We start from the raw sequence: 12,786 nt of genomic DNA, 5'->3' as shown, positions 1-12,786 counted from the left end.
TACACATGCTAAGAGGGTCAATCAGAGAAAATCTAAAGAAAAACTAATGGAGTAGAGACACTGCTGTGTGCATGGAAGCATTCAGACGTACAGAAACGTGTTTAAAAAGCTATTGCCTCCACTTAAGGAACAGTGCATTATGTCCTCAAGAGCTTAACAGCTGGTTGATCTGCAAGTCTGCATGTTGAGCTGGATTCATTTATGGTCACAATGATCTTAAAAAGCTCCGCACAGTCTCACAGCCAAGTAAGGTGACATTATTGGTCACCTCTTTATAGTACCACCTGTCAGGGGCTGGATTTGTCAGACCACAAATGAACATGCCCTTGAAATTGATGTGTTGAAGCTGGAATGTGTCCAGTTTGAAGATGCGAATGACTTTGACAAGAACAAAACTGAAGAGGACCAAGGAAGGAGAACAGGTAAACCAGATCTTGGTAGATCTGATCCAACAGACAAACATTAATTGATCACAGTCAATGTGGTGTATGGGGCTGCAGAGCTATAGACTGCTTAGGGTGTCCATGATGACCCACCACTGGAACCAACTACAGCGGACACATGAGCATCAGACCTGCTCCACAGTGGGATGTAAGCCAGCACTAGTATAAGGTGTAGACTTGGTCCTTAGATTCCCCAGATATCAGTCAAATCCAGCATCAGAGAAATGAGCTGAAGTCTGATCCATGAAGACTCCATGGAGGACCAGGGTGAAGCTGTTGAGGTGAGGTCTTCTCCTGGTTATTTCTGATATTGTGTGGGATGATGTTAATGACTTTGTCTTGGTTCCATACTGCTTTCAAGGAGTGTTTTATTCAGTTGATATTGAGTTTTTGTAGATCATCTCCACTCATGAAACTCTCTCCCTCCTTCAGAAATGTGATGAACCGTTCACTGTGGACCCCTGATCGATGATAACTAAACACAGGTCCGATTTTTCTACCAAGCTTTGATTCCTCACAGTAAACGATTCATTGTTTTAACACATATATTTTTTTGCACTTTTTCAGTGTCTCTGTGCACTGGAAATAAAGATGTTCATGTTTCCTGTAACACCACCAGAGTCTGCTGTTTGACCGCTCATCACAAACTGCTTCAGTCAGCTCTGAGGGTAACAACACTCTGCCCAACAACCTCTCAGGTCAGCTGATCAGAGCAGGATAACACAGTGGCATAGCTAGAGATCAACCTGTGGCAGGACCTGAATAAATGCAGACCAGCCACACAATAAATTTCATAAAAAGTGCAATATCATTTAGCATCATGCAGGCTCTGCTCCTCAAAATTTTGAATCTCATCAGTATGAAACAAAGCTTTTGGCTAAATATTTAAAAAAAAACAGGTATGAAGAGATAGGGAATGCAAACAACATATTAAGTAGATTCAACCATTAGGATCCCAAGCAGTTCTGGGGCGTTTTTGTTTCTGTCACTGTATTCTCTTAATCCCTGCAAAGTAAAGTCTTGCACCGCTATAGATTGAAGACAACCATGGCTATAGGCTAACTCAATCATGTCTTCATGCAGTGTAACAAAATCTTAAAGCTATACATCATTATAAAGAAAGAAAAACAAATTAAGTTCTATGATTTTACCCTTTTAAAAATTAGAAAAAGAAGGAATAAGCAACAAATTTTCAGGTATCCTCAAGCCTAAGGACAATAGGCACAAAATAGTGATTAATACATCCAGAGAATCTACAAAATTTGATGGGTTTTTTTTGTTGTTTATTTTTTTTTTTTGTTTACAGAACTTAGTCAGAGCAATTGTTTTCCAACAAATTTTTCAGAGCAGAAATGAGAATCAAAGCGACGTTGATGAAATTCTCATGTTTTCTCTGGTCTGTTTAAACATGTTGCTGGCATCATTTGAGATATATTCAAGTACAGTAGTAAACTTGACAGGCTCACATTTATGCCAGTTTGTTAATTTTTTGAATTGGACAAATGGTTTGTAGATTCCAGTGATTTCAAAATAAGTGGTATTTGGTCCTGCTGGCAGGTTTGGGATCCAGAGGACAGATCAGCAGCCAAGGCAAGAAGTGGACAGACCAAGGCCCAGCCAGGCCCACCCACAGATACAGGTCCACCACTAGGATAACATGGAGATGTACAGAGTTTTATCAGTTTGAGATTAAAGGAAAACTTATAACCTGTAACTGTGTGGTGTTCAAAGCCTCACATAGAGGACCAGCATCAGTCATCCTGCAGTCAGGGACTCAGAGGCTCCTGTAGATGGAGACATTGTCATCTTGTAGAAACAGCTGCCACAGTGGCTGAAACATTTTATTAGGTAAAGAGGAGTTAAATACTCAAACTATTCCTTTAACTCACCAATGGTCTACATCAGTCTTAAAGAGAGACTTTATTTAAGATCTAAAAAACAGTGTCATTGTCATACAGTTAAAGAGTTTTGCCCTGAAGGAAGCAAAATATCTGATTTTTTGCGGAATATGCACAAAATAAGAAATATGAGTCAAAAAAGCTTTTCATGTAGCATCTAAGGCTCTTTACAAGAAAACTAGAAAGTTTCAAGCTGTTTTTTTTATTTCAGTGTTTATTAATTATGTCTACCACTGTTTGCAAATGTAAAATATATTTCAAAATATTTGAGTGCCTCTACTTAGAGTTTGTGTTGATCATTTTTAAAATACAGAGGATCTCTCCGTCTACACACATCCACAGTCATGGAAACTGCTGACTCCACAGCAGACAGTCGCTGACTTCCTCCTCGAGTGTTAACCACCAAAGGTTTTTGCTAAAGAAGCTGGCTGTTGATCGAGCACTTTTTCCAAACAGATCACGAGACAAATGAGTGGCCGAACAAAGTGTGGGAAAAAAGACGAACAAGCAACAAGGGTGACAGGAGGGGATTGTTAAGAAAAAACGTGTTCAAGAATTTCACAAGGAGTGGACTGAGGCTGAGTCAGAGCATCAAGAGCCATCACACCATTTACGCCAGAAGAATCTTACCTGGGCTCAGGATCCAAAGTCCTCTCTTCAGATGACAGACATTTCTCATTACATCCAAGCTGCTTCAAGTCCAGAGTAAAGTTCCCACCGTTAACGATGGTTTGGGGTGTCATGTCATCTGCTTGTCCACTGGGTTTCCTGAACTCCAGACTCAACTCAGACATTTACAAGGAAACTTAAGAGCACTTCATGCTTCCTTCCACTGACAAGCTTTATGGAGATGCTGAGTTCATTTTTCCAGCAGGACTTGGCTCCTGCCCACAGCACCAAAACTACCACCAAAGGGCTCACTAACCATGATATTACTCACCTAAACCACATACACAATGAAACAAAGCAAACCTGAGCTTCAATACCACCTGAGTAGAGCTACAGGGTAGTCACCTCCATGAATCAGGACTTTATGCTAAGAACAATATCCAAAAACTGAGGGACTGGATTGAATATTTTTTGAGCTATTAGCTAAAATAATCAATGTCTATGTATGCAACTGTCACCTTTCAGTTAAAAGGGGAAAAAAGGGAAGGAAAGAGTTATATTTTAGCAGGCTGTGTTGTGTTGTGTCACTAAATTCCCCTGACATAAAGTCTTTATTGTTACATTTTGTGCAGACTGCTGCATGTCTCTCCATCTGCTGGCCTGGCTCTTTTATTTATAGCAGCTGGAAAAGTGAAGTGAAAGTAAACACAGCAGAAAGGAGGCACTGTAGGAGTGAAAGGTTAAACATTAACAGGAATTTTCTCTTCAGAGCTAAGATTTAATATTTTCTCTTAGTTAATGTTTTTGCTGTATTTTACTCTCTGGTCGTCAGGGCTACGTGACAGCGACCAATCAGCTGCAGGATTCCCCTAAGCCCCGCCCCTCCCTGCTGTCTATTTATAATATTGCGTCTACAGACCAGTGACAGTTACTCTGGGAACAGCTCTTGACTTGAGCGCAGCTCACTGCATGGATCCAGCTGCAGATCACTTTATCACAGCCTGAGTTAGACCCGAGTGTTATTCCTCTCAGAGTGTCCGTGTGAGCTTCATTCCTCCACTCTGATCCTGATCCCCACTCACTCAGTCACCCACTCAGCTGACCTGCTGTGTTACTGTACCACAGACTGACACTATGACAGAGGGGAACGCAGTGCCTGAAGGGGACCCCACAGCTAAGGATGAGCTGCCCGCGGAGGAGAAGAAGGAGAACGGGGACAGCAGGGTGAGTGTCCCGGAGAAAGCAGCGGCTTCGGGGCCGGAGGAGGTCGAGTTTGTGCACCCAGAGGGCGGCTGGGGCTGGGTGGTCATGCTGTCTGCCATGTGGTGTAACGGCTCCGTGTTTGGGATCCAGAATGCTTTCGGGATCCTGTTCCTGTCTCTGCTCCGGGAGTTCGGCTCCGAGACGGATGAAGACCTGCGCTTCAGGACAGGTGAGGACCCTCCGGACACGTGACCACAGCTGTGGGCTTATTTGCCCCGTGGGTGGCTTTACACTCAGAGTGCACTGTAAGGAAATAGTGTAATAGATTTTCAACAGTGTGTATTATAAAGGTGGTCCTGTAACTTCACTTTAACGGACTGCAGCGAGCGACAGTCCTGAGAGGAGGAGTCAGCTCTTTGACTGACAGCTCACCTTAGGAGTGAGTGTGTGTGTGCGTGTGTGTGTGCGTGTGTCAGGGTTGAACTGTTGTCCCGTGCAGGGCTGACTCCTCACATGTCTCCCTTTGTTATCTCCTCCTCCAACAACACAAAGAATCATTACATTAACATGATATAACAGTAACACTGTGACCTGAAGCTTCCTGCTGACCAGCTGAAACACAAACACGTCTGTGGAGGGTGTGAGGAGAGCCCACAGCCCCCTCAGCCCACTGTTATGTTGGTTTACTGCTCAGCTCAGTTACATATGGTGTTAACACCAGTGTCTAAAATCAGGTAAACCGCTCTTCGCTTTCTCTTTGTACTTCCTGTTTCCACTAAATATCACTTCCTCTGGGTTGTCTTCACTCCTTAGCTGTTGTGTTTTCTTCTGTTGTTCAAAGTCTGACGTTCTCAGGACTTGGACTGTCCTCAGAAGCACTCCCTGAGGAGGATTCACTGTATGAAGGGTTACATGTAGAGGATGTTTAACCTCTCACAGATTTATTAAGACAGTCTAATCTCCCTCTATGCCCTACATGTGTGTGTGTATCTGACATGTGTGGTGGAGGATGGGCTGTAAGGGAGTCCTCCCTTTGACTTGTGGCAGCTGCATCTCAGTAGTAGAGTGGGTCGTCTCTTAAATTGATTGATATTTAAATGCTGAAGTGTCCACGAGCAAAACACTGAACCCCGAATTGCTCCTGCTGTTATTCAGTGGTTTTTGGATGTGTATGGATGAGATTTAACACTGATGGTCCCTGACTGAAGCAGCTTCTGTCATTACTGTGTGAATGGTGAATGAGACTTTCAGTAGTCAGAAAGACAAGAACAGCGGTATAAATAAACGCATTTTGTCTGTAAGAACTAGGCTCTAAATTTAGGTTTAAGGTAACAGATCGACCGCTTGAATTGTCCCTTGCCAAATAAGTACTTAATGATAATCTAAAGGCATTTGAGGATGATGCATTCCACTGAAAGTCACACTTCCAACTAGTGCTGCACGATTTGGGGAAAAGGTGCGATTTGCGATTAGGTGGACAATATTGCGATTGCGATTGTGCTTGCGATTTAATAAAAAAAGTTGTGTCATGATGAGTCTACAGACTTGCTTGGTTATCATGGAGAAAAATCTGAATTGCATGTGCTGACATTGCGATTGCGATATCCTCTTTTGCGATTATGTAATTGCATGTGTTGACATTGCGATTGCGATTGCCATAATCGTGCTGCCCTACTTCCAACTGAAAATTGCAGAAACCCAGGATTTTACCGACGACAGCCTTGTCCCTAGTGTTTCTCTCCTTTAACTGTCAACAAAACAACAAATAAAGAACGATTAAAACCAACACAGGCTGTATACCCTCCATGCTAACAGGCTAACTGTGGAATCACCTGACAGTTTCCTTTTCCAGCGTCGTCTTTGTTGAACAACCTTCATCGTTGTCTTACTGCCCTCTATTGGTTTGGTGGTGTAGTGCAATTACTTTTATGTTTTTCTCCGTATATCACTGGCCTTATTTATACAATCTTCACAGGACTTCAGGGAGGTATTCCACGAAGCTGGCTTAGCTCAAAGCCTGGCTTATTTCAGTTAGTCTCGCCAACTTTAGCGAGAGTTGGGTTCCACAAACGAGGCTTAGGGCTAGCGTGGCTTGGTAACCATGGTAAATTCGCCAGCGCGACAAGCCTGGTCCCAGTCAGGCTAACGCTCAGACTTACCTTAGCTGCGTCTCAGAGAAGGTCCGACGGGCTTCTGAATGACGCCTTGTGAACTGCAGGTTTCACATTGAATTAATCTATAACTGTAATGAATGATGTTCTTGTTGGGAAACATAAATTGAGACCTATTGGTAACTTTTCTGACACCTGCTTAAAACCCAAAAAGTCAGAAGGATCGTGAGGCCCCGCTTTCACCGTCCAGCAGCGTCTCTGGCTTTATTAATTGCCACAATGATACCCTTTTATGTGATTTTCACCTTGTAGACATCATACAACTCCATGAGGAGTTTTTTCTCCGCTGAGGGAAATGTCTCCGCTCTTGCTTTTGACATCATGATTTCGTCATTTCGACAATCGACACGTCGGGGCTTTTTACATACCGCGGACGCGTGCTTAGCTGCAGCTTGGATCAGCCTGACTTGAATAAGCGTCTCTGAAAATCAGCTGAGCTTCGTTAGTGGAACGAGTTGCGGCTAAGATAAAAGTGGAAGCTTATTCAAGCCAAGCTTATAGCCCGGCCTATTTTAGCCAGCTTCGGGGAATACCCCCCTGGTCTTGGTGGAAAAGCAGACAAACAATAGGCCACAGGGACCAAAAGTTGTTCTTGAAATTTAAAGTTCCTAGAAGGTAATAGTCCTTACTGTGATCAGATGAAGGCCTGAGTCCATCATGATCTACATAAAATGACAGAGACAGAGGTTCTCTGCAGTCTTACCAACACCAGACCCTATCCCAGTTCAGGTTTTGACCAGTCAAGATCAAGTATTTAGAGCGCTGGGTTAGATGTGCAGTTAATTGGATGACTCAACTACAGAGTCCTTGGTCACTATCTTTCATCAAAGACCGAAATCCCCACAAATAACCCTGAGGAAGGAGAAGAGAGCACATAGCCGGGTAATAAAGGGCTCTTTCTCTCGAGATTTGTTCAACCAGGCAAATATCAATCTGAGACAGTTGGATAGTGGGTACTTAGGATTGGAGGCTCTTTGGTTTGGTTGATTCCCCTCTGCGGGGTCACTGTGCAGGTATCACAGCTCATCTGAAAGTAGAACAGGTGAAGCTTCTAAATGAACTGTACCATGATCTTCAGAAAAAGACTTCCTTCCAGGGAGGATGAGTGGTATTGACCATGCAGCAGGACACACTGTGCCCGTAAAGCACTGGTGGCCTAGAGGTTTAGATCGCACTCCATGAGGTTTGCCTTGGCGTGATGGCCCAAGTTTGAATCCCGCCTGTGTCTTCTTTCCTGCATGTCACCCCCTGCTCTATCCACTGTCCTCTCTACCTCTCTACTATCTGATTAAGGGCATAAAAGCCCAAAAATTAACTTTAAAAAAGGACACCCTGTGCCTGTGGAGTTGGTTCAGATTCAGAGTTATGTAATGAGTCAAACCTTTGGTCCTGGTTCCTGTGGAAAGGATTCAGTGTCAACAGAGCTGCTCCAGACTGCAGCTGTGTATGTGGACTCTGGGTGAGTCAGGACCAAGAGGCAACCTCCGATCTAAGAATATGAGACAATGCAGAAGTGCTAAAATCTGCTGTTCCTCGAGTGTCCGCTTGAGGCTGGCTCCGGAAGTACAGGAAGTCACATACACACCAAACCAAAAAAGCTGTTTTAAAAGCAGAAATTAACCTATTTACAGCCTGGTTCAAAAAATGCTTCCTGTCTGAATCGTTAATTTCACTGTCAGCACACATTTTACAGGGTTATGGATGGGTACTTTTTACATTTGAAACGATACGGTACCGATGCCCAGTACATGGCAATCGGCACTCAATGGTACCAATTTTGGTACTTCTTTGTGTCTATGTTGCAAAAAATATCAATTTGTGTAATAATAAAATGTGTTTTTTTTTTTCAAATTAATATATTGATATATATATATTTTCTAACTCAGCAGTTGAGAGGATAGTGAGATTGCGAATTCACCCTATCAGAGGCACAGGTCAGGTCATGTGACAAATGGGTGCCCTATAGCTGTACTCGAAGCCCCTGTCCTTTCCAATTATGGCCACGATAGCCAGTTTGCTTCAAAAATCGGTTTCAGAACCAGACGGGTGACCTCAAGTCGACTGTGTCCATTAACTATACAGTCTATGGTCATGACTAGCTCAGTCCATTTAGCCGACAGTGGTCCTTGATCCTGGTCCTGTTCTCTCTGCTGTGTGGTATCTCCTCAGTTCTCAGTTTCCTCTGATAGAGAGCTTTAATACATTTACACATCCTACTTCTAGACTGAGTCATGGTTTCAGTCTTACCATGACTCAGCTGTGCCCTGCAGGTGTGTGAGGATCCTGGCCAACCTCAGCTTCAGGATGGAGGGTTTGATTCATCGAGTTACATCATAAACTTTTTGTTGTTATCTTAAAGAGGAGATCCTTGTTTAAAGTCAATATTTTTTCCAAAATGGAATAAAGAATCTGTATTTTAGAGCTCTGTTTACTGTATCATGATACTTTTAACATATTGAGTCACAGCCTGTTTATCATGGGACAAGTTTTATCACCTCCAGACTCTTTAACAAGGACATGTTTCAAACTGTCTCACCTGACTGTCAGTTTTAGTGTCACAGAGAGGTCAGGATGGAGTCAAATCTTTTACCACTGAGCTGTGTGTGTGCGTGTGTATGTGTGTGTATGTGTGCTGTAACACTGTGTAAATCACACTCCAGTGTAGCATAGAGTATGATGTACACAGTATGGAAGCAGAGGGATGGAGGCAGGGTTTCATTTTTTTTCACGAGTCTTATGTGAAATCTAAAGCACTGTGACACAGCTCAACTGTCATCACTTATGTTTACTTTCATATGGATCCCATGCAGAGTAACGCTTGTATCCCAGTCCGTGTTTTCATAATGTGTGACACCTTCATGGAGGTAAACACACACAGTCTGTCTTCTGTAATGCCTCTGTTTTTAATCTCTGAAAGCAAAGTGGGAGGACAACTTGGTGCAGCAGTGTTCAGCAGAGACGGAGCAGGAAGCTGCAGGCTGTATTTTATTTAGTTGAATGTAGACTAAGGTAAAGCTTTGATCGTTATCAGGGAAACTTTTCTTTAAGTGTAAACATGAAGCTGGTAAAAGCTGCTGGTTGTGGCTCTGGTTCTCCTCTATCTTTGTTGTGAAGTAACGTCTGATTTTCTCAGCACACAGTTCGTTCTCCTTCGTCTCTGTCCTGTCCAGAGGACTGCATCTTTCCCAACTGTCTCTGCATCAGTCCTCTCTCAGCCCGGTGTCAGTCTTCAGTTTAGACACATCCCAGCTGATCTCTGAGGGTTTACGGTCAGTGCCAGCGTGTTTGAGCATTGCTGAGTCAGAGTGTTTATGCTCTGCATACCTTCTTCATAAACATCTGCTGCATTGCGAGCTCCACTTAGTTTAACCTCATCACGATGGTCTGAAAGAGACGTTAATGCTGCTGTAGTAAAGATGGCTGACTCTGATCATGCAGTGTGATTAGATTTAAAGGTGTAGGTTTCTCATGCTACAAAAATAACCCACACTTCCTGCTCAGCCTTGTCTCCAGCTCCTGACGTGAACACACTCTCAGCGCTTTGTGTTTTTCCTGGACCTGTTTACCTGTTCCCACACGTAGCTTCAAGTGTCACTTCAGCTTCCACGGCCGTGCCTGCAGCAGGTCTTCCTGTCACAGCGGAGGGAGGGTGGGGTGTGAATTGATCAGCTCACAGAGTTTTGAAGTTTAAAAGCGTGCAGGAGGAAGTGCAGAGGATGGCAGGGGGTGATGGGAGGGGTCCTGCGCCTTGACGGGCAGGATGGGGGCCAAAGAGAGGATAAACAACATGAATCACTGTGATGGACCTCTTCCTTGTGGACTCTTATTTCAGTCACACTTCAGACATTTGACATTGTGGATGTTTAACACACACAAACAGATTCTGTCAGTGTGATTGTCTTATTTTTGAGGCTCGTCTGCATCATTTCCCGAACAACCCTCTCTGCTTCAAGTCTTGCATCAAGACTTGTCTTTACTTCTCTTCACACTCAGTCTGAAGACAGCCTGCTGTTACATCTCTGCAGAGACACAGATGTTTCTGAAGAATTATGAACACGTTTTTTCTTAAACATGTCTCACAGACTTCATTCCTCAGATATGGGAGCCTGTTTGTCCTCTGGCCCCTGTGATTTGCAGATATGATGGTACTTTGGTCAGAATCAGTGTCACATTGAAGAGCAGAGCAGCTGTGACAGGTCCCTGTGCTGTCAGTATTCGCAGGAGTTAAAACCAAGATCTCACCATGGAGGATGGATCTGATCTCTCCTGCTTTACTCCACATGGATCGAGCAGACAGAGAGTGAACTCACATGAACATGAGGAGGTGAATCAGGTCACTGCTGTGTGGCAATCTAGTGATCTGTATCTCCATGTGTAAAAACCCAGAGCAGCTCAGGATCTGACTCCATGTGTGAACAAGAGACTGAACACACACACACTGGAGCAACCTCACCTCTGTATGTGTGTGTGAGTGTGTGTTTGACTCAGCAGAGGACATACCAGCAGGCGTGTTGCAACATGCTCCTTCCTTTGATAAGTTCACCAACATGCGGGGTGCTAAAGACGCTAATGCTCTCTGTCTGAGGATACATCACACACATTTTGTACTGAATCCTAAACCTCCAAAGGTTGGAGTTTCCGGAGCTGGTTCTGTTTCATGCTTTCATAGAGTCAAAGGGACTAAGTTAAAATCCTAAAGCTTACAAATGCAGAGTTTTAAACTCCCCACACACTCTGTGTAGGCCAGAGAGGAGGAGGCTGAGGAAGGATTCAACCCTCCTGGCTGCAACATCTCCACTTGTCTATCAACTCTGCCATCTTTAACTGTGCCAATTTGACTTCAACTCTCAGCCCTGATTAAGTCAGAACTGACGAGTTTTAAACTTAACTAGGGACACCATATTTTGAAAAACCAAAAAACACGACACATTACCCGGCCTCTTGGAGTTACTACGAAAATTCCCAAGCTTCACACCAGTTTTAACTACAATAAAAAGAGGGGTAGTGTTCATAAAAGTGCATTTATGTGTCTGCATTTTCTGTCTTAGAGAATAAGATAAAGTAGAAATAATTTCTATTTGTCTACTTTTCTATATTTCTTTAATTGAAAGTTCACCCTAAAATGCTTTGTATGAATCCTGCAGACAGCTTCATCCAGCAGCTGCAGAGCTGGCTGTAAGGACTATAAGGTGTTGCTGTGACATGAACTCTGCAGACAAATGGTCCCAATAAAGTTCGCCCACTGAGGTGTCAGACTCAGCAACTGTCAGACTTCCTCTACCCCTCTGTAATGTGAATTAACAGCTGTGATTGCAGAGGCTACACTGATAAAAACAGGAATTTAACCTCGCGGAGAACAGAAGCTGGTGTTTACTGCTGGCTGGATCAACATTAAGCGTTATATCTTTAGGTATCTTTATCTCATGTCATTGGACACTAAACTACAGCACTGATGACAGATTTCAGTCAGTCAGTGGCAGATGACTCTGAAACAGTAGCCCACCCTGCAGCTGTTGTGGCTCTCTATGTGGCTCCTGGTTAAAACAGTCCATCAGTCTGAGACTAGACCTGAAATAAAAAGATTACTGAGTTATTTTTAAGTTTTGTGCCCTCCTGAATCTTGTTTCCAGAATTTACAGCAGAGTTCTTTTGCACCCATTGTTAATTTGTCACACTTTCACGGAAGAACAAAAAGGAATGTTTGATTCATGTTCCACATGTTGATTTGGCACAGGATGCCCTTCCTAACCCGCACCGTTTGTCCACGCTTGGGACCGGTAGTAATGGGAACAACAGCTGGGGCATTTTTGGGTTCAGTGTCTTGCTTAAAGGTAGAGTCTGCAGGATTTAAAATATATGTAATGTTAACTCTTACAGGAATAATCATGCTCAATCGTCTCCTGCGGGGCTGTCTGTCAGTGTGTATGTCTGCGTCGAACGTGCTCGAACCTTCTCCATGTTTTGGTTGTATCGGGACGTTTCTGGGCGGAGAGTAAGCGTGGTTACCTCAGCCAATCACAGCGCGCCCAGTGCGTAAGTGACTTTGCGTGTTGGCTAGCCAGTAGAAGGGGCTAGCCTGAGCGGCTACAACGGTGGACCTTACACGGAGCAAGTTAAACTCAACCAAAATGAAACGAAACGCCAGACAGATGAAGCTTTTACGAGGGTGAAGCTTAGCTGGACTTTCACTCGGTTTTGGGAACTCGGAGAGCAACACTGGACGACGAGTGATGGGTGTTGGCTTACTGCTAACCAGGTATGTGTCAAATAACCATAATTAGCCTGTGCTAACATGCCAAGTCATGTGCACGGCTCTCGAGCGTACATAGAAACGCGATGCTGCAGGTGTTTTCTGTGCTGGTGAATGTGTTCACGTAGGCTGTTTTCCAAACCGCCTTCTACATACTGTATGTGAATGAAGTATGTAGTCGGCACTGCTTACAGCTTACTGCTTTAGCATGT

General features: G+C 43.8%; 1 protein-coding gene across 1 annotated transcript in view; it reads left to right on the top strand.

The window, feature by feature from the left end:
• The first annotated feature begins 3,881 nt into the window (after window positions 1-3,881).
• Window positions 3,882-12,786, top strand: part of slc16a10 (solute carrier family 16 member 10) — a 48,640-nt gene continuing 39,735 nt past the window's right edge. Inside the window, exon 1 of the mRNA XM_074685821.1 lies at window positions 3,882-4,382. Coding sequence (XP_074541922.1) covers window positions 4,085-4,382 — 298 coding nt within the window. The 5' untranslated portion in view covers window positions 3,882-4,084. The remainder of the gene's footprint in view (window positions 4,383-12,786) is intronic.

The sequence above is a fragment of the Halichoeres trimaculatus genome, unplaced genomic scaffold (genome assembly GCF_033239565.1).
Source record: "Halichoeres trimaculatus isolate MK-OKI-2021-1 unplaced genomic scaffold, fHalTri1.1 fHalTri1_scaffold_13, whole genome shotgun sequence".
Lineage (NCBI taxonomy): Eukaryota > Metazoa > Chordata > Actinopteri > Labriformes > Labridae > Halichoeres > Halichoeres trimaculatus.
The sequence above is the reverse complement of the archived record's forward strand: the minus strand, read 5'-3'. Positions and strand labels throughout refer to the sequence as shown.